The sequence below is a fragment of the Pundamilia nyererei genome, unplaced genomic scaffold (assembly GCF_000239375.1).
Source record: "Pundamilia nyererei isolate P.nyererei 1_Seehausen unplaced genomic scaffold, PunNye1.0 scaffold00095, whole genome shotgun sequence".
In the NCBI taxonomy this organism is placed as follows: Eukaryota; Metazoa; Chordata; class Actinopteri; order Cichliformes; family Cichlidae; genus Pundamilia; species Pundamilia nyererei.
The window spans coordinates 1,778,832-1,799,199 of NW_005187496.1; the positions used below are offsets into that span (position 1 = coordinate 1,778,832).

General features: G+C 40.5%; 1 protein-coding gene across 1 annotated transcript in view; it reads right to left on the reverse strand.

The window, feature by feature from the left end:
• Nucleotides 1-4,382: 4,382 nt before the first annotated feature.
• Nucleotides 4,383-20,368, reverse strand: part of elac2 (elaC ribonuclease Z 2) — a 17,562-nt gene continuing 1,576 nt past the window's right edge. The window contains exons 2-24 of the mRNA XM_005739948.2: nucleotides 18,762-18,812; nucleotides 18,598-18,668; nucleotides 17,327-17,391; nucleotides 17,164-17,221; nucleotides 17,025-17,093; nucleotides 16,814-16,918; nucleotides 16,430-16,485; nucleotides 16,276-16,334; nucleotides 15,951-16,023; nucleotides 15,758-15,870; nucleotides 14,694-14,792; nucleotides 14,475-14,613; nucleotides 14,159-14,244; nucleotides 13,753-13,874; nucleotides 12,480-12,573; nucleotides 10,716-10,854; nucleotides 10,593-10,631; nucleotides 10,248-10,357; nucleotides 8,162-8,261; nucleotides 7,953-8,073; nucleotides 7,406-7,484; nucleotides 6,928-7,072; nucleotides 4,383-4,820 (exon numbers count right to left, since the gene is read on the reverse strand). Coding sequence (XP_005740005.1) covers nucleotides 4,578-4,820; nucleotides 6,928-7,072; nucleotides 7,406-7,484; nucleotides 7,953-8,073; nucleotides 8,162-8,261; nucleotides 10,248-10,357; nucleotides 10,593-10,631; nucleotides 10,716-10,854; nucleotides 12,480-12,573; nucleotides 13,753-13,874; nucleotides 14,159-14,244; nucleotides 14,475-14,613; nucleotides 14,694-14,792; nucleotides 15,758-15,870; nucleotides 15,951-16,023; nucleotides 16,276-16,334; nucleotides 16,430-16,485; nucleotides 16,814-16,918; nucleotides 17,025-17,093; nucleotides 17,164-17,221; nucleotides 17,327-17,391; nucleotides 18,598-18,668; nucleotides 18,762-18,812 — 2,236 coding nt within the window. The 3' untranslated portion in view covers nucleotides 4,383-4,577. The remainder of the gene's footprint in view (nucleotides 4,821-6,927; nucleotides 7,073-7,405; nucleotides 7,485-7,952; nucleotides 8,074-8,161; nucleotides 8,262-10,247; nucleotides 10,358-10,592; nucleotides 10,632-10,715; nucleotides 10,855-12,479; nucleotides 12,574-13,752; nucleotides 13,875-14,158; nucleotides 14,245-14,474; nucleotides 14,614-14,693; nucleotides 14,793-15,757; nucleotides 15,871-15,950; nucleotides 16,024-16,275; nucleotides 16,335-16,429; nucleotides 16,486-16,813; nucleotides 16,919-17,024; nucleotides 17,094-17,163; nucleotides 17,222-17,326; nucleotides 17,392-18,597; nucleotides 18,669-18,761; nucleotides 18,813-20,368) is intronic.

A 20,368-nucleotide genomic window follows, 5' to 3' on the forward strand; every position in this document is an offset into this window, starting at 1 on the left:
CATTAAATGTGAGGAGAGGCGAGCAGGCTGCATAATTGACTCTGGATTGAAGTGGAGGATTCAGGTGGGGAGGTGTATCTGATTGGTGGTGTCCCGCTCTGTTCAGATCTGTCTCTCCTCATTCCACACCAAATAAAGTATGACAAACACGAGTAGCACAGCTGTCTGTTTGTTAGATGTTATATTTTAATGACTTCCCCTCTCACACACGAGCCACGCACGATGCAGATCCAGGGATGATAGCGAGGCTTCTACTGTCTTTTATTAGCCTTAATTTCTCACAAGTAATAATAAAAATAATCCCTCAAGGGGCTCACAAATACCTGCAACCACCTGTGCACATGCAGGTTTCCAAGGTAAGAGTTAATTAGCCATAGCATATTATTTGCAGATGCTACAGGTTTGACTCAACCAATTATCAAGAAATATGTTTTCTAAATCACCTCAACTAGTTTGATGCCATCTTGCAGATTGAGATCCAGTTTTTCAAATATCTAGCTTTTTAGATACAAAATGTAACAAAGGTTAACCGAGTTTATCTTGCTGCGTGCTGAATAGAAGAAAAACTACACTCTTTACAACAGCAATGTCTCTCTAGGCTGAAGGAAAAAGTAATCAGTTCTTCTCACAGAGTTTATATCGTTGGTTTGTAAAGTCTTTTTTTTAGTTGTTTTTCTGTTTGTTTTAGCAAAATGCATCCATAGTTGTGTGTGTAATATTACAATGCTACAGAGGTTTCTCATGTGACATTATTCACACATTGCTTGAGGAAAAATGTTTATTCCCTGACTGGTTGGCAAATAGTGGCAATCGGATTCAATCGCAAAGTGTGTTTAGCACCAAATACGATTTTTTTGGTTCCCAGCTGTTTCTTTCTTTAACATGTACACTTTCTATATAGTCAAGTAAAGCTGAGGAACACGAGCCTAAGAATTTCATTACAGGTAAATGTTGCTACACTATTTATCTGTACATGACAATAAAACTTGAAATGTGTTTGTCTGCAAACATTTGCTAGCTACTAGCTGTGTAGTAGCAAAACTTGAGAACGTGTAACACAAACCAGATTCGGTGATTTTTCACCTTCAAAGTATAAGCTGTGCTTCAAACAGTCTCCATTTTGGTTTGTGTCACAAGTCAGCGTGTTCAATGTAAACCACAGTCAACCGGGCAATCTGTTAGCAATCTGTTAGCAATCTGTTAGCAATCTGTTAGCAATCTGTTAGCAATCTGTTAGCAATCTGTTAGCAACTAGGAACTTTTTTCTCCTCACCAACTGACAATGAAATACATGTTGTTCCCTAGCAACTAGTAGTTTCCACGGGTAACTGGCTGGTCTTTAGGTCTTATTCACTTAACCCTACGTTTTGACGATGATTGTCACACATCCAAAATGGCAGAAACATTAACATCATGTTATTATTGTGATTATTAAAACACCAATACTACATATTAATGCTAAGTAGTACACAAGTAAAGCGCTATAAATTCATTTACACATTTGTTGGATAGTCTGTTGGTCCAGTTAACTGCACAGGATGACCTGCATTTAAAATGCACAACAGCTAAAACACAGCACAGTGCTCTAGTTTAGTTACTCCAATTAGTGAAGGTGAGGTCTAGCAGACCAGCACCCACCTGTCACTCATTGTGGCTAATCACACATAACTTTAAGCCTTATTGCAATTTAAAAAGTTTATCTATTTTTCTTTTAAATGCATAACTCAGAAAAATCGGATATTGACATGCTTCCCTCTAATGCTATATTCAGACAGATGATTCAGACAAATGTTTAAAATGATTCATTCATTCAAGAGAACATGAAAAAATAAGAACTTCCAGGTTAAACTTCAGGGCTTCCGTTTAAAAGTTGCTGAAACTGTAAGAAAAAGAACTGTCCAAAGTCTCGATACATGTGAGACTCTGAATGAGCTTCCTATGGAGGATCGTTGTCCAAAGGGGTGCCTAATGAGCCAGAGATGCACATCCTCACAATCTGTGAGTCTTGGTCTCACATGGTCACCATTGTGGGAGAAACTTTGATGCCAGCAGGCTTCATTAGTAACCCACAAAGATTCCTTGATGATCTGGGTCTTTATTTTTGGCAATAGTGAAGCTAGTCCTAAAATCTAGGGGAAGGTGGTGAGGTTTGTAAAAACAAGCCTAATGATCAGAGAAGTTTGAAACAAATCTGATGTTAAGAAACTGAAAGAAAAAAGTCATTTACTTTCTATCTTGTGTATTTCTATGTTGTGCTGATTTCTACTATTAGTCCAATATATTTGGCAAACAAATATTGTACTTTTTAGTTTTTTGTTTTTAATTTTGCATATCCTAAAACAAATACTTTCAAGAAGAAGCAGTGAAAGCCCTGGTTGTCTAGTGAAAACTAAAAATAAATATCAATCAAAATCAAAGTGAAAGCAATCAGTATTCTTCCCTGTGAGCTTCTGTCATTGCCTGCTTGCATCCATTCTTTAATTTACTGTAGTTTAAAAAAATACAAATAATTGAGAAAGAAAAAGGAATGAATGAATACCACTGCAGTCACTCACACAGGGTAAAAAGAGAGCTGGCGAAATCTCGAGTAAATCCATTTGAATCATGTCTTCAATATTCATTTGTGGTGGTCCACTGCTGGTCAAGTGATGATTAGGTCCATCAATCCACCATTTTGACTCTGCCATGCTTATGTCAAAACCCAATTATGCCCCCTTTCTGCTTATCACGCGTGCCTCCTATGATAGAAGCGGCCTCAGTGGTGGCAAAGGCCTCTAAATGGACTCAGAAGGCTCAGGAGCAATGCATCTTCATCTCACTGCTTCACACTCCAGAAAATAGGCTAATCGCAGACCCACCGCTCAAGTCACTAATCTCCGAAAACTCACAATTACTTCATGGTTCTGGCAACTGTCTAATGAAAGAGGAGGGGATCCTTTTAGGAAGTTCATCTGTTCTAACTGTTGCCTTGAATTTAGAGCAGAATCACAAGTGATGGAAATGTTGACAATTTTAACCTAGACACAAAGGTAAAACTGTCATACAAGAAAAAGGGTTGCGGGAGAACAAGGCAGTGGTAAATGTCTTCTCGGAGGGCAAGTTCGCTGTAATTGAAAGGTCAGACCTCTGAAACCAAAGTTCATTCATGCCTGCAGACTGTATGCGCCTCGTGTCATACGTCAAATCAAAAGGCAACTTTTAAAAAAGCCAAACTACAGTTTCATAGTGAGCCAGCACCTTTAGTGTAGTTTCTAACAATGCACCCGACCCTTCTGGTGTCTCAGTACTTTTCCTCTGCTGTGAGCAGAGGAGATTCCTGCAGCCGCCCCTCCCTCCAGTGGCAAAAGATAATAGCCCATCTCTTCATGAGGCTTATTACCATGATTTTTACTTTAGGCCACAGTAACAGGTACTTCGAAGCTCTGATGGCTCACTGAAGCCCCCATGTGGACCTGTGTGGAAATATTCAACATACCCCTCGTAAAGTATCCTGGTATCTTATTAATTTTCAAACATCATCTGACGCTGAAAGAATGGATTTCTTTGTTAAAGCCTTTCTAATCATTTCTATTTATTTCTATTACATTGTACTGTTCATTGATCCCCAGCTTCTCCAATCAGCCTTTTGAAGTGTTCTTGGGCAAGACACCGAACATCTGCACCTTTTGGCATTTCAGTGTGTGATAAATGACTTCAACAGGAGTAAAAGTGCAGTATGACTGTGGCTTGTTCATAAATCAAATTATTCAGTAAAAGACCAGAAAAAATAAGCTGCTGCAAGATGTGAAAACATTAGAAAAATGAACTTCTTCTGGTGAATTCCTTAAAGCCACAGATCACATAAAGGATGGAAACTGCTACAGTGACAGCATCCACTGTATTTTGGAGGGTTAGCATAGTTACTTTGACCATATGCTACCATAAGTAGCACAGCACATCAGATGTGATCCAGAGACACTGATAAGCTCCAGGTGCCCACGTCAGCACACCTGTTTATCAACATGGCCACACCCCTCCCTACAGAATCCAGCTGGATGAGTTGTTATGAAGGGGAAACGCTCCACAGAGACTGAGCCTGTTACTGCAGCAGAATGTAAATGCAATATTAAACATGGGCATCCACGGGGATCGACTCTGTTTTGGTATCAGCTTCCATTTTGACATTAAAGTAACTATAATGTATGCAAATTACACTTTAGCTTCATTTTTCAGCTCTGGATGTTGCCACAAATTAGCTTCAGCTGAACAGACTATAGAGATTTGTTGCTATTTTTATGCGAATGTAACTAAATTTAAACTAGTTTTATTCTAAAAGTTTAGAAAGTCTGGATTTAGACGTCAAGTGAAACGGCACCCAGCAGGAAACAGATTACAAATCACTGTTGAAGGACACATGGCGAGCTTTGCTTTATTCCGTTTAACACAGATCTGCACAGTTAATGCAACAAGCGTATTTTCTTTAATCAGACCACACAAGTCAAATAAAAATCTCCAGCTCATTTAAATAAAATAACTCGAGATGGATTCATCTACTCTTTCTTTTTTTTCAAAACTCATGTTTAAATGGAAGAGAGGAATCAGCTGGTTTTCAGCCTCTTCGTTTCTACGTGTGCTGCCGTTTCCTCCTGGTCTCTTTTAGCACCTCTGCCGACGTCCGGCGCTCCCGTCTTATGCTCGCTGGTCACTTCAGAGCTGCTTCCTCTTGGATATCTCATCTCCCTCCTCTCCCTCCTCTCCTCCATCTCGCCGAGCTCCTCGGCAAACAGGGTTTTCAGTGCAGGAATGAGTTTGGGGATGATTTTGGAGTCATCAAAACGAATCTGTGAGTAGACGAAATAAAGGAAATTGCCACAATATTTAAATGAAAGCATTCAGAACTATTCCATTTAGACTTTTTTTTTTTTTTTACCATTTAGCTCTTTTTATCCTTATTTATACTCTTTACAGTAAATGTTTTATATACAGTATAATTTCCTTGTTATTCTTGTATAAATGTTTGTTGTTGGTAGTTTATGTTACAAAAAATGGAAAATCTTGTCTTGGAAGTTGCAGCAATCCCCATCCAACTACTAGCATTTCTGCTAACATTTAGATTAAGAAACAGCTGAAAAACTGTTTCTAAATGTGCCTTTAACTGGAGATATTTCATCAAACTTAAATACTAATTTGTCATTTCTCGTGCTTTGGTTTAGTCTTACTGGTAATGTCTGGTGTCTTACAATCACTAATGAGCCAGAAGTTTATCATGTCAGTCATACATAGGGAGAAAGTACTCAGCCTCCACTAAGGTCCAGGTTTAGTCCCAGCTTCCTGTTTTTACATACATGTTTTGTTAATACTGTGCTCCCTCGTTAATTGCAGGAGTTATGTTCTAAAAATAACCCGCAAAGTAGTCAGCTTTATTTTTTACAATTATTACAGATGCTTTAAGGCTGTAAAACCTCTCACTACACACTTTTCTCAGACAGGCGTGAACATTTTCACACTCAAAGTTTGTTTTTTAGGATTTTTTTGATCTATAAATAAGCGCCGGTTTTATCATAAAGCCCGCGCCATTTCCACACATAACCAGAGTCACGTAATCTTTTTGGGCCTTGAATCCTGGGGCTTTGGCTTCGTCCTGAATTATAAAGGTGCGAGAGGGCGTTCGTTTCCAAAATAAGCCTGTCTCAGCCATACTGAAAACTTGTTCAGGCTTATATCTCCCTTCCTTGATGATCGCTTTAAATTAGTTGTTCACCTATGCCTCTGCTCTAGAGGTATCCACAGAGGCGGTGCATGCAGTCAAACACTTCTAAGTCCAAAGCACTTCTGAAATTTGTCAAACCAGCCCTTGCTGGCATTAAAAGCACTCGTCGATGGCCTGGACTCCGCAGCATCCTGCTCCTCGCTGTCAGCTCAACTTTCATAAAGCTTTTTAGCTTTGATGCGGATGATGTTGGTATCCAGCGTAATGTTCTTTTTTTATGTAAATGTGACAAGCTGAACGCATTCTGTACTGTACAGGAGACATGACATGGAGGAGACTGATTGACATGCTCTACAGCCAATTAGGATGCAGAACACAATGCGCTGTTAAAAAAGAAAAAAAAGCATGCAAAATTGTGCACAAAAAAATCGGCGAAACTGGGAGCCCGCGAAAGGTGAACCGCGTTATAGTGAGGGACCACCGTACTGAATAAAGAGATTAATCCTGTCCGGACACAATGTTTGTTCTTTAATTTTCTTATTTAGACGGACGGGAAAAAATCAGATGAAGCAAAATGTAAAAAACAAGATGTTGATACTTTTGAAAGTATCTAAAGATATTAAAGTTACATATTAAAGTCACCATGAACTTTAAAGTGGAGTTGAAGGAAATGCCAAGCAGATGATATAGTAGGTAAAGTTAATTAGCAAAGAAAATCAGTCCATGACTGCCGATCTCTGCCAAGCAAACATGAAGGCAGGGCTCATCATAGAGGAAAACCGAGGTGTAGAGATGTCCTTAAAACCTTAAAAAATGTTATTTCTAAAAGTATTAATATACTATTGTCTGAAGTTCTTGCTCTTGTTGTATATAAATGTGCAAAACCTTCTCTAGGAACGCATAAATGGACCCTGCTGCTGAAGCTGTGGATGAATTGGAGAAAAGTTCATTTCTGAAAGCAGAGCCGAGAAATTTCAACTGAAGCTCGGCTGAAATGAAACGAGTCGAACTTTCCAAGTTTAACTCCATGGGGACCCCTGTCTGCAACACTATAGCATTAAAACTTTCAGGATTGCGTGATCATTAAGAGAGCCTCCATCTGCACACGTCTGTGGACCATGTTTCACGCAGTGTCCCCGTGATGCCTTCAAGTGCAACAGGATATCTGGAAACCAGCTGTCAAATCCAGTGAGACATTATTTGTCAAAGAAATCAGACACAGCTGCACTGAGACTTACTCTCATGTGGTCGAAGGATATTCCCACCCTGTCGTTGAAGTCTTCGCTGAAGAGAGGGATCTTAGCGTAGCGCTGGCTGAAGTGGTTGAGCATGATGAAGTCGGCGTTCATCTTCATGCCGATACCGATGGCCTGGGAGGTTGTACTGTGAGAAAAGATCAGTCATAAAGTCACAGATTTACGTCGCTCTTCGATGGGAACGTTGTTTTCTAAAGACATAAAAACGCGCTTTTGTGAAGACAGACGCTCACAGTGGCGCCGTAAAAAAGGAACAAAAATCAATGTCAATATGTGCGGAGAATGAAGAGATTTAACAGTGCACTCAGAACATAACGGCTGCCTCAATCAGCGAGTGAAGAGAGCTCTTTGCTAGCTGACACGGAGCTCCACCTGCTTGTTTTTCCTCCTCCAACATTTCCTTCGTTTCCATTAAATCACCTTAAAGTACCTGCAGAGCCACACAGTTTGTTTCACTCACCTATGCCTTTTCTCTACAGCTTCCTCCTCTAGCTCATCCTCCAGCGTGGCCTCGTGGATTAGTAAGGTCGCATTTTTTCCTGGGTTGAAAAAAGAAAGAATGAGATTGAGAAGCCCAAATCAGAGGGAAGCACTTAGAGCTTCTTCCCGTCCCACAGGAAATCAATCAGGTGGTCAGCGTGATCAAGAATCCGCATGCCCTGTTTGTCCGGTGAGCTGAGCCATCTATAATGAACAGACTTGGGAAACACTGGCTGTCTCTGGGAGGCTTTGCTTGGACAGAATCCAGTCAAGCAATTTAAGAAGAGTCAATGAAGAGGGATCCCAGAGGAACCATTAGAAGAGGCTGCCAGCTACAAGAGTGATTGAGAGCATTAAGAAATATCGGATAAATTATTCAAAACAACCCGTGTAGTCGAGCTAGAGTCAAGATGACCTTATATGAATCACTGTAATATCGAAAGCGCACGCTCAATTTGCTATTATGTGCTTCTGCCTAGATACACTTGGGTGACGTATGGACTTTAATCAGTCTGAGTAGGACTAACCGATGTGTACGAATGCGTCGCAGGGCATGGTGTCTCCAGAAAAGGCCAGCTTCCAGCCTGCCTGGTGAGTGAAGCTGCAGGCAAAAGCATTCCTGCAGTGACGCACTAAACATGTGTGGAACTGTGAGACACACAGGAATAAAACGATGAGTCACTTTAAAAAGGCTTCAATAAATAAACAAACACGTGACGTTCAAACGGCTGCTGACCCGCTGCAGGTTGTTCTTCTTCAGCATCGCCTGGATGAATGACTTCGTCCTCTGTTTGGGAACCTCGACGGTGTCACACAGAAATTTATTGGGGATGAGGCTGAAAAACAAATCAGACATCCTTCAGAGAAACGACGCACTGAAACTGACCGTTTCACCTTTAAGCACAGACAAGTGCGTGCATGATTAGTGTGAAGGGTGTCTTCACTAAATACAGAAACTGATATCACAAGGACCTGGTGCAGGAAATTAACAGAGAGATGACTTACATTAAGTTAATTCCAGTGGTCTAATGTAACATAAAGCCAGAGTGCAGTTCCTGTTTTGGCCACTTGAGACTGCCTCCAAAAGCAAGTCAATCCCCATAGACTCCCATGTTAAAGGCCAACATTTAGTTGGTCATGTTTGCAGTCTGCAAATGTGTTTTTGCTTCTATGGACGAGTTTCTCCCTTCATAGCAAATCTACAAGAATTCATTTGGATTCCTGAGCCGACTGATCGCTCCCAACACAGGCAGCTCTACGCCTCTCCGACATGTTTTTAACTGTTGGTGCCTTTAGGAATTATATGATTAATATTATGACTTGCTACTTGGTTCAGACAAAAAACAACAAACAAACAAACAAAAAACAAAACAGGCTTGTAGGTTTTTCTGAAGTCTGATCTAACTGCCAAGGATCTCTTACCCAAATATGTAAATAACTACACGATGACAGCCAAAACACAGCTGATGATGATTCGAAACCAGTGAGCACAGTGTCTATGCTCATCTGTTATCCTGTTCATGGTTTCAGTCAATGCAACTTAAAGGCTGAAAGACCTCCTGCTGCTATAGTTCTAGTAATTTAGTTTACTGAGTTACTCCATAAGCATTTCTCAAAACTCTTATTTTCTATGTCTCATATTTCTATAAAGTAAAAAAACAACAACAACATACTTGTAAATTTAACTGTACAAGTGGATTCTTCAATTACAGACCTGCCCCTTTTTCGATTTTTAAACTCAAATAAAACAGAAATTCTCATCACTGGTTCAGGGAAGCTCCAGGTATTCAGTCTTCTCTAAGCCCTTTATCCATTCATGACATCACCTGTTAGAACCGTTAGTTTAGTCTGACCTTTGAGAAGCATTTAAAGAAGGTCAGACAGTCCTTTGTTCTTTATTCTGTGTTTCTTATAATACTGGTTTTGATATGTGCAGCACAAATAAACATCATTATTATTATTAATGATATGTTGTTAAGTATTTAATAGTAGTCTATGACAGTGTTTCCCAACCACTGTGCCACGGCACATAGGTGTGTCGTGGAAGATTATCTGGTTCCACCTGGTTAGTACTCTAAACGACCAGCCTGAGTAACAGGCAGAGCAGTTACATTCTCTTCCACTAGAGGGCAGTACAACTACCTGCTCTAATTAAATGGGTTGCCAACTGCCAGTAAAACAGAAGAAAACAAAGAAGAAATGACATAATAGTCAAGCTGCGAGTTAGATAACGCAGCGCGTAACAGCAATAGATACATATTTGAAAATAAAAGTATCCAGTCTGACCTGGTCCTGGAGAAAACTGGATGAAGGCCCTAGCATGATTAGTGGTCAGAAGAAAGCAAAAGAAGTATACTGGGAACCATATACCGCTATACCTGGTGCGCAGGGAAAAATGATCAATATGCTTTTTGTGACATTTGTGTTTGTTGGTGTGACGTGTGATCTTTCTGATGTGAAACATGTGCGTGGCTCCAAAAGGTTGGGAAACACTGGTCTATCAAACAAACACTTTTCAGCCAATCAGAAGAAACAAAATTAAAACCCCTGAAAGCTGCTGATAACATAACGACAACTGTATTTGTCAAAAATACACCAAACACACCTTTCTTTGTCCAGTACACACAAATAATGTAGTGCAAGTGGTATAATATACATAAATGCAATTGTGCTTTGGTTTTACTATTAATTTCACATTATTATAAATGCAAAGACACAATGAAACTGTTCAGTAACAGCAAAAACAGTTCAGCTTAACTAATCCAGTACTCATGGAGGTGGAGTGTGTCCTAATGAGTTAAGATGTTTTTGTGTCCACATACTTGATGTGACTGAGAATCTCCTCGCAGTAGTCGTGGTACTGGTTGAGCCAGGTCATGATCTGAACCGGAGCAACCAGGAAAATCGGGCTAAATGGCTTTCCCAAAGTTGCCTGGAGGTATAGATGTGACACAAACCCCTGAATGTCATTATTTGGGATCCTTACACAAAACAAGGAGGCAGTATAAATGGTAAATGGCCTGTATTATCCTTACACATCCAGTCATCCATCCGTTCACACACACATTCACACAGTATATATCAGAGGTTTCTATTTTTAACCAACCTTTCATGTCTTGAGTTTTCACTTCAATCCAGAAAAAAGAAGCAGTATTTCAAATACTCACCAGTGCCCTTTCTCTCTGGTACAGCAGCTTCACCAGCCCCTGCAACAAAAAGATCACAACGAGAGTAAGTCGAGCAGTCTAACTTTGTTTTTACAAGTTAAAACCTGATGCACGGCTGCTTACTGTGTGATGGTCAGCATGCAGGTGTGAGATGAAGACCGTGGCGATCTTGGACAAAGCGTCATCGACGTCGTCCCCGTAGTGTCTGCAGAGCTGACCAAAGGTTCCCTCTCCACAGTCCAGCAGCAAAGACTGACTCGGGCTTCATGCGAGTACAAACAAACAAACAAACATGTGAAACACGCCCAGACAAACACTAAACTGCAAACAGTGGATGAGTACAGCCTTCTCAGCACACACGCATCATTATTCATTACAGGACGCCTTTGTAGGTTTTACAAATTTACACTAAGAAATCATTTTAATCAGTTTTTAAGCCTCTTAAAATCGACTAGAGACAGTGAAGCACTGTTCAAACACTACTGAGGATACATGGGGAATACATCAGGTGTATACAACGATGAAAACACCTGCCAGGATGCAGCAGCAGATTCCTGCAGCTGAATGAGATACTGTCTAAAACTGATTTTTTAAAAATGGAACATTTGAACCTAATTTACATCACAGATAAGACTTTGTTATTCTTATTTGGACCAAACACAGTGGTAACTCAGTGCACTGAAAAATGATGCAATAACAACGTGGCTTTAAGATTTAGGTTTTAAATATATTTAATTTAGGCCATTATTCAGGTCTATTCCCTTCATGACCACCAGGGGAAGTAAATAACATTGATTATCTGGCAACTTTCAGGAGAGGGATGTTCTTTACGGTGGTGTGCTGGAAGAAGAAGATACATATGGAGAAAAGCCACTTTTGTTTTAGAGCATCTTGTAGTTTATGTGCTAATCCTTTCATGTTCTCACCTCCACCTTTCCACCCACTCAAAAATCGCTTAATTCCCACTTTGGACATCAAACATCTTTGATCTCTGTGGGAATACCTCCCACCTCTCTGTGTTTAAATACCACCACACATACTGTAAGATGCAATGACCTTTCCTAAGCTAAACACAAAAGAATAATAAAATACTGAGAGATCATCTGAAGTCAGATGTAATGTCTTGAGTTTGGATGGTGGAGGATGCTCAGATGGCTGTCTATGAATCTAAATGTCAGAATAGCAGTGAGCTTTAATGAAAGGATCAGAGTGATGACTACAGAATGACTTTGACAGGGTGGGAAAAGTGGAATTGATTAAAAAAAGAAGACCAGAAGTCACCCAAACTCCCCAGGAAAGCAGTGAGACGTGAGAACAAAGAACTGAGGCAACAGCTTCAATTTAAAATTCAGCCCTTTTGTTATCTACGGCAGCATACTATTGCCAATATGAAACAAAAAGAAACTTGTGCAATATCTAGTCTAGGTTTAGGTCATATACTGCATTAGGTGCTTGGAGACACAGTGAATAATATCCTCTGTACTGCAGATAAAAGCTTCAGTCTGTGGAAACAATGAGACGCTCTCAGACGGCCGGGCTGTTCGTTGACAACAGATATTTGATTGTACAAGTCAGACTCACTTTTCACTGAGAGCCAAAAGTTTTAAATGTGTTTGAGTCATTTTAGCAGTTCCTCTGTAACACGGAGTCAAACATGAACATCAATTAAGGATCTCACAGGATTAAGAGACGATCGAAGCTTCTCTTTGGCTTCCTGTTTTGACCGACCAAAATAAAAGCAACATATGCAATCTCATTAAAATGTTGGTTCTTGATAAAAAGATGATTTTCCTCTTTCTTACGTAATAGTCTTGAAATTCTAAATCAATTTTTATTTCAATGTTGACACCAGCGGTGAGCTACACTGCCTGTCCTGAGAGACGTTACCTGATATTAACTAAAGTGCCGCTGACATTCCTGATCTTCATCGGAAAAGCTGACCCAGTTCCCAAGAAAACCACCTCTGGGTATTTTCCTTGACCTGCAACAAAAACAACACAACCATACATGCACGATGAGTGAGGTCGACAAACAAAAACACATTACTAATGCAACAGAGAAAGAAGCACACCGGGGGAATACTTCAGGATCTAAAAAAGGTGTTGGATGATCAGACGGTGCTTTTAAGTAAATGAGACAGGAATGGCATCAGAAGCTTGCCTATCACTGGCTAATTCAATATTTGGATGACAGGTATCAGTACGCACATACAAATAATACAGATTCTGGTTTATTAAAAGGTAACTTGTGGGGTGCCACAGGGTTCACTTCTTGGACCACTATTGTTTACATTACATAAGTCAATGGAGTGCATTTATCCAAAGCAGTGTTTGGATACTCTGGAAAGTAAACTACTGACTGGTTTGAGTCCAACAAATGATCTCCTCACCTTGGAAAAACTAAATGTATTAAAATCGGAAAACCACTCATTAAATAAGCAAAGTTACGTTAAAACTGCCATAATCCTTCAAGCAAAATGTTTTCCAGTTAGTGTTAATAACAAATTAACCTGGAAATTAAATATAAAGTATCAAACAAAAGGTCTAAACTGCAACACTGTTTTAATTTGAAGACTTCTTATGCCAAAAATCACTAAGCATTTTATATTATCGACTTGCTGCTCCACGTATGACTGTATAGAGCTGTGAGGAAACACAAGCCAAACATCAACTCGATCTTTTTACTCCCAAAACGTAAAACTAAATATGAGTGATAACAAAGAAAACCTACTGAGAGTCAACAAATCCATAATTTATTGGATTAAACTCACTGAAATCCAAACATAATATTTATGAGCTGTTTAAAATGAGGAATAATAAAAACAAATTTAATTAAAACTTGCTTTTAAATTACAGCATAGCAATAACATGATTACTCAGGATTGTGCTAAATGTATAGTGTGATGATGGTCTCGACACAGAGTTCATCCATATCCATCTTTTATTTAAATCTGAAGCTAAAATTGCAGTCGATTTCATTTTCCTTACATTCTGACTGTTGTATTACATAAGCTGTAGCTTCAAGCTACACTCTTTCAGTTGTTCATATAATTTCTTGTGATATTAATGAACTTAATACAGATAAAGACAAAAATAGGTAGATAGACCATGCTTGAGTGAATCCAACACTTTTTAGGCGAGTGCTAGTTTCCATAACTGACCGGAAAGCTCTGCAGAGCCAGCGGAGCAAATCTTCCTGCACTTGTCCACTTCTGCCAGAAAGTTTGGGACCTCAGAAGCTTCTTTCACAAACTCCTCAGAGTTGCAGGAGGGGATGGCATCTCTAACAAATGAGACAAGAGTGAAAAAGACACACACCACTGCCTGCAAAAACACTGCTGGGGAAAAACATCTGACCTTGATGCGCCTCTGCAGTACTTGACAGAAACAATGTAGGAAAAAAATAAAATAAAACCCTGACACTTGTAAGATGAGGTTAAAAAAAGACGAGGAGAGAAGAAAGCAGTTGAGGGGCTGGTCCAGCGCAGATCGTTTTCTATGACAAGCCGGCGCTCGGAGCTGCAAAGTAACGATGGCTAAATTGGAGGGATTGAAGGACAAACTAACCTTTGCCACTCCATTACAGGTCTGAGCTGGAACTTGAGCAGACACTCCGCTCTGACGTTCGGGACGTGTAAGGCCGCCTGAGGCTCCTACAGGAAACCAAAAAATAAGAGTTTTTTGATGTTTTCTTACATGCAGTTTGGGAGCTGCGCTTCTCACTCTCAGTGTATAAAACAATGTGCTTTTTCAGCACAGTACAAGTCGAGTTTAAATGCATGCAGGGATTAGTCTATTGTAAAAGGTGTAAGGTCAAACTTCCCCGTTTGAAAGGGAACGTTGCAGTGAACACCGAAATGTTTCTTCTGTCCATCAGCCTTGCCTTTGCTTTGTAAGCTTTCAGTTGTGGGAAGATTTCTGGGTGGATCATGTTGAGCTGGGCCTGAATCTTGTGACTTCTGATGTTGTGGATCGTGCACGCGTGTTCATTAAGGATCAGGTGTTCTGTCGTAGATGGAAACCTGCAGAAACAAACCACTGAGTGCTCGGTGGACAAAATGCTGTGGCAAAAAGTTTTCAGACAGAGACAGAAACTGCAAACCTCTCCATCCACTTCTTGTATTGGTCTGTTTTCAAAACAGACTCTGGAGTCATGTGGACCACCAATGCAGCAGGGTCCTCCGTCCCACCTGTCTGGTATCTGGAGGGGGTGACAACCTCAACTTTAGACACTTCTAGAGAATATTTATAAGAACCACACTTCCTGCCACAGCACAGAAAGAAGCACAGGTCAAACTTACACACAATAGCTGGTTATCGTTGTCAAGTTAAACACCACACAGGCACTAAATGCACAAAGGCTACAGTAGCACCGTTTCATCACGTGTGGCAGTGTTGCTTCGCTAAACTGTTTTCATCTAAGTGCGTCATGTGCACATATCAGGTCTTCCAGAGCAAGAAAACTGCAAATTGTGACTCTTTGACTCTACGTAGCCTGATGTGGGGGAATCAGTTTCTACCAGGATACAGTTTCCTTTAATTCAAAAAAAGAAAACTTTCAAGGTCCTACAAGCTCTCATGTTATCAGGTTTTTTGTAGAACTGAGTTAATCTGAACAGGACACTTTTATGACATCATGATAACTAAGAGGGAAAAAAAAGACATCATATCAAAACTTTATGACCTATTTAAAAGTTTATAACATGAGATAAACGAACAAGACAACGACCTGCAAACTGAAATCTCAGTTTTATGAGTTTGTACCATAGCTCACACTAATACACTGTGACTCATTAATGCATCTCCTGTCAAGTTAAATCTTTATGATAAATATACATCAGATATATGAACTGCAGGAACTTCTCCAATGCTAATTCTGCTTGGTCTGTATCCAGGAAAACACCATTATGTTGCAAATGAATGAAGATAAATCAGCACATTAATAAATTAATTTAAAAAAATCATAGATCAACTTGTTTTGCACTGGAAAAGACAAATAGTTAAACTATCCACTAGAAAGAAAAACCGCAAACACCTAAATGTTAAAACCCAAAACATTTTTGATCACTTTCATCATTTGTTTTGTCTGAGAACAGCATGATTTTATTAAAATAATAATTAAAATAGCGCTGGAAAAACAAATGTGACTGGCAGCTAAACTATTACCTTCCCAGCTGCTGATTGGTGCAAAGAGCTCCAAGAAATTCTTCAGACGGACACTCGACCATAATAAAGACTGGTCCTGGATCAGTAGGAGTGCAGACCTGCTCGGGTCGGATCTGAAAACCAGCAGCGACAGAAATGTGAGCAAGTGCAGCTTAGAGCTGCAGCCTGAACGAAAAGAAAACAGAGTCTTCACCTCTTTTCCTTCATGCACGATACTTTTCCCGTCTTTCAGAGCTGCAATGATGGGACCAATAGCAGCTGTGCCCCTTAAAGGAGGAAAGATCAGGAAACAGTTCAAATCAGACTGAAAATGAAGCAAAACTAATTTTGCTACTGCAAAGCTTTTTATAGACAAGAATTGTTTCATGTAAAGTATAATTTGTGCACACCAGTGTCTGCCAAACCCTCAGCCAACTGAGTACAAAGCTTTTAAACATTAGGAAAACAAAAAGTCCACATTGATAAGACAACTGGACCTCATGTTAACTTGGAAAGAACATAACAGTGATTCCACTTACACGGGCAGCCCGAGCTCTTTGGCTTGAGCAACTAAGAAGTTGCCCTTCTTTGGGTGAAGCTGTAAAAGTGTCAGACAGGTAAAAAGCAAACTGTCAGATACAATAAGCTTCAATTTGCACGTCACAGGATGGACGTATTTTCACAGCGTCCTACCTTGCAGGCAAAGGCAACCACCAGAGAGGAATCTCTCGCTGCTCTTCGCCTTTCACCTAAAATTTGAAGCGATTGTTGCACTCAGTTTGTTCATTTTATTACCAAAGACACGCAGCCACAGTCGGCCTATTACACTTTTATTCACACCTCAGTCCTGACAGAAGACGGCATGAAGCCTAAAGCTTAAGATCCCACATTGTAGCTACGCTTAAAATTATTTCCAAATCTGATGACGCCGATTTATTTTAAATGATTATTAATAATTTTGAAATTTGATTTTGTTTTTGTGCTGGCTTTGTTTTATTTGAATGCTCCAACCTCAGGTGGTCAAATGAATCTTATCTGTATGATACTGCATGTCTAGTCTAGCCTGCTCTGACTCACCTGGATCGTCTGCACTGCTAACGTCGGCTTTCTGTGGAGTCGCCTGAGTGGGGCTGTTCCTGCCCGACCTGTGGGAGCGATTTCTGTCATTGTCCCTCGACTTTGCTGCAGAGACGACGGCATAAAAAAAATAAAAAAAAAGATTAGATGACAAACAAACTCCTTCCTGAGGCTAAGGAATAAAAAAATGATAATCAGGAAACAAACCCACCGAATATCGGCACCTGATAAACCGTCATGGTGTCATCGGAGTACGTCTCCTCAGTGTACGGTCGGACCGCTGGGACGACACAGTGAATATCACACAGACGTAACACAAGAATAATGCATTTGTCTCAAGTTCAACATACACAGCTTGATGTCCTCCAGTGGTCCAGAGAAAGACTTGATGGCATTCAGATAATTCTCCTGTGATTAGAAAAAAAAAAAGAGGAAGAGAGCAGATGTAAAGTGAATCCTTTCACATTAAAAGCTCCTCAAGGCGTGTTTGCACTGTTTGATCCAGCTTCTCACCAGCTGTGGAGGTCCAGAGAGAACACACTCAGGGACGCCGGTGTCCTTCAAGGTTAATATCATCCCTGCAACGAGACGAGACACAGATGAATATTATTACAGAACAAAGAGAAATAAGAATATTTAATATACTGATATTAACCAAAATCAAATAGCTATTCTGTGTAATGGCTCTACTTATACAGAATATAGAAATAAATCATCTAAGGGTTCACGAATATTATTTTCATATAAAACTGAAAATAACAAATTTAAAAAAAATAAAAAATTGACCTGTACATTCAGAAATTATTTCAAATTTTGTGCAATTAACAATCAAAGTAAAGCAGGTCACGTTTAAAGGGTCATATTCTGCTCTTTTCTATGTTTTATTCTTGAACTGTGCATATATAATTCCAACCACCGTAATAAATCTCGGCTACAAGAGCTGTAGATTATTCCAGGTCTTCGTGTGGGAGTCGGTCAATTTTCAAAGCCTTCACTTCTGCAACCAGCGTGGGTTTAAGGCAAATGATTAAGACGCAACCAGTGGAAACAAAAGGAGGTCTCTTCATGTTTAAAGGGATTAAGGCATGAACCTGCTCTGCTGGAGGTTTCTTCCTGTTAAAAGGGAGTTTTTCCTTCCCACTGTCACCAAAGTGCTTGTTCATATGAGGTTGTATGATTGTTGGGTTTTTCTCTGCATGTATTATTGCAGGGTCTGCCTTACAATATAAAGTGCCTTGAGGCGAGTATTGTTGTGATTTGGTGCTGTATACATTGAATTGAATCCCACAGTTGCCAAGTACTTGCCCATAAGGGGCCGTGACATTGTTGCAGTTCCTAAAGTTTTCATCTTAAAATATAAAACACCTTGAGACGACTGTTCTTGTGAGCTGTTGCTGCATAAATCAAACTGAGCTGCAACAGCACGAAGCACAAAATTCTGCAGGTTGAGGTGAGAGGCAGACCTCCGCCTGGGTTGGATTGTTATTTCAGTGTATTTGGCTCCATCCACAGTTATGAAACTGTCCTCAGCTTCAACTGGCATTTTCATGAATGCATATATTTCACAAAATATGTCAATAATCAAGTTGTGCTTTTAGAACCTCCCTGTTGTAAATAATGCAGAAAGACACAAACTGATGAATACTGGTGATGAAAACATTTTATTTCCATTAATGCTGAATATTACTGTCATGTATGTGACTTCAGCTCTGTAATATATACCTGGTGTTAGTGTGGAGCACCAGTGTGATGACAGGGATTAACATGAACCTGTGTTCACTGACCTGACAAGCCTCCCACGTTCTCCCAGCTCAGTCTGGTCAGGAGGATGTTGTCCAAGCGAGCAGCTTTCAGCCTGCCACAGGAAAACATGACGATCATGTTCATGCTGTTTTTAAACCACCAGACAGACTGAAATCTTAACGCTGCTGTGGCATCACCAGCTTACTTGTGTTCCTGCATGAGCCTCTGCGTTCCTTCACCACAGTTGAACAGGTACCTGCAGCAGAGAGAGGTTTGTTTTGCATTGGTGTATTTCAGAAAGCGTTGGGCGAGCTGCGATCAGAACCTCTGAATTACACCAGGCGATTGGTCTCAGGATTTTAAGGGCAAGAAAGATTATTATCATGATCATTCCTGTTGCTGCATTATGCTCCACAGATTGTGTCAAAGTTCCTATTTTTTGTTTTATGCCAAACTGTCCAAAGCATCTTATTATCATGTTAAGAAGCCTTTTCTTCGCCTACGCCAAGCTGCGTAAAACTAGGTGTGTGTGCTGCTGAGGACCTGAGTAAGTGCAGTCAAAGGTTTAAAGTTAGTTTTTGCTATCAGAGGTTACCATAAAGTAACTACAGCCTGCTCCACATACACTCACACTGGGACACTTACTAATATCAATGCATTTCCAGCTTTGTCAAATCAAAACAGTCCCAAACCGTTACCCTTACCTGCACCTAACTTTAACCCTCAAACAGGTCTTTGAAAGGGAGTGAAAAGTTCTAAAATATCATCACTGAGCCAGATACTGTATGAGAAATTACAGGAGCTGCGTGAGAAACCAGGGATATCTCATGCTGATTGGCTAAAGACTTGGCTAACCCTCATCAAGGAGGACACTGTGGAGAAACATCTTTCTGCCTCCAGTAATAACCACAACAGACATGTTTAGCCTCAAAACCAGTCAGCAAAATGTGTCCGGAGGTCACCGAACAAAGGGAGCGCCCCACTCCCCCTGCCAAAGGCAGGTTTAATGTTCTATGTTCATCTTTTATCCAGTCTATGAGAAGGTCAGTGATTGACTTTGTGGTTCTAGCGTCTGATCTGAGGCAGTTTTGGACACTTGGATGCTGGATGAGATCTCAAAGAAGTCTGTCAGGCAGACCTGGAAACCCAAATGAGTACTGAGGAGGCACCTGACCACACGGTCTTTTTTAAGGTTATTTAATAGAAAAACAGAATATAGCACTCATAAATCACCAACGGCCAGTTTGCGGCCATCATCAACTACAGGTAGACGACACCTGCTGCTATGGTGACGCCTCCCCTCCCTCCTGCTCAGAATGACGTGTTGGTGAGGAAATCATCTCGACCTTGGCTGACGTGAGAAAAACCCCTTGCAGAGTTAACCCACAGAAAGCTGCTAGTCCAGATAACATTCCTGGGAGAGTACTCAGAGAATGTGCAGAGCACCGTAGATCTTGCCCTCAACCACCTGGATGATAAAGACACATATGTACAACACCTGATTGGAAAACTGAGCCTACAGGGCCTGAAAACCTCCCTCTGCAAATGGATCCTGGACTTTCTGACGGAGAGACCTCAGACAGTTCGGATCGGTAAAAGCATCTCCAACACCACCGCACTGAGCACTGGAGGGCTGTGCGCTCAGCCCACTACTGTTCACGCTGCTGACTCACGACTGTGCAGCAATGCACAATTCGAACCACATCATCAAGTTTGCAGATGACATGACTGTGGTGGGTCTCGTCAGCAAGAACGACAAATCAGCATTCAGAGAGGAGATGCAACAGCTAATGGACTGGTGTAGAGTCAACA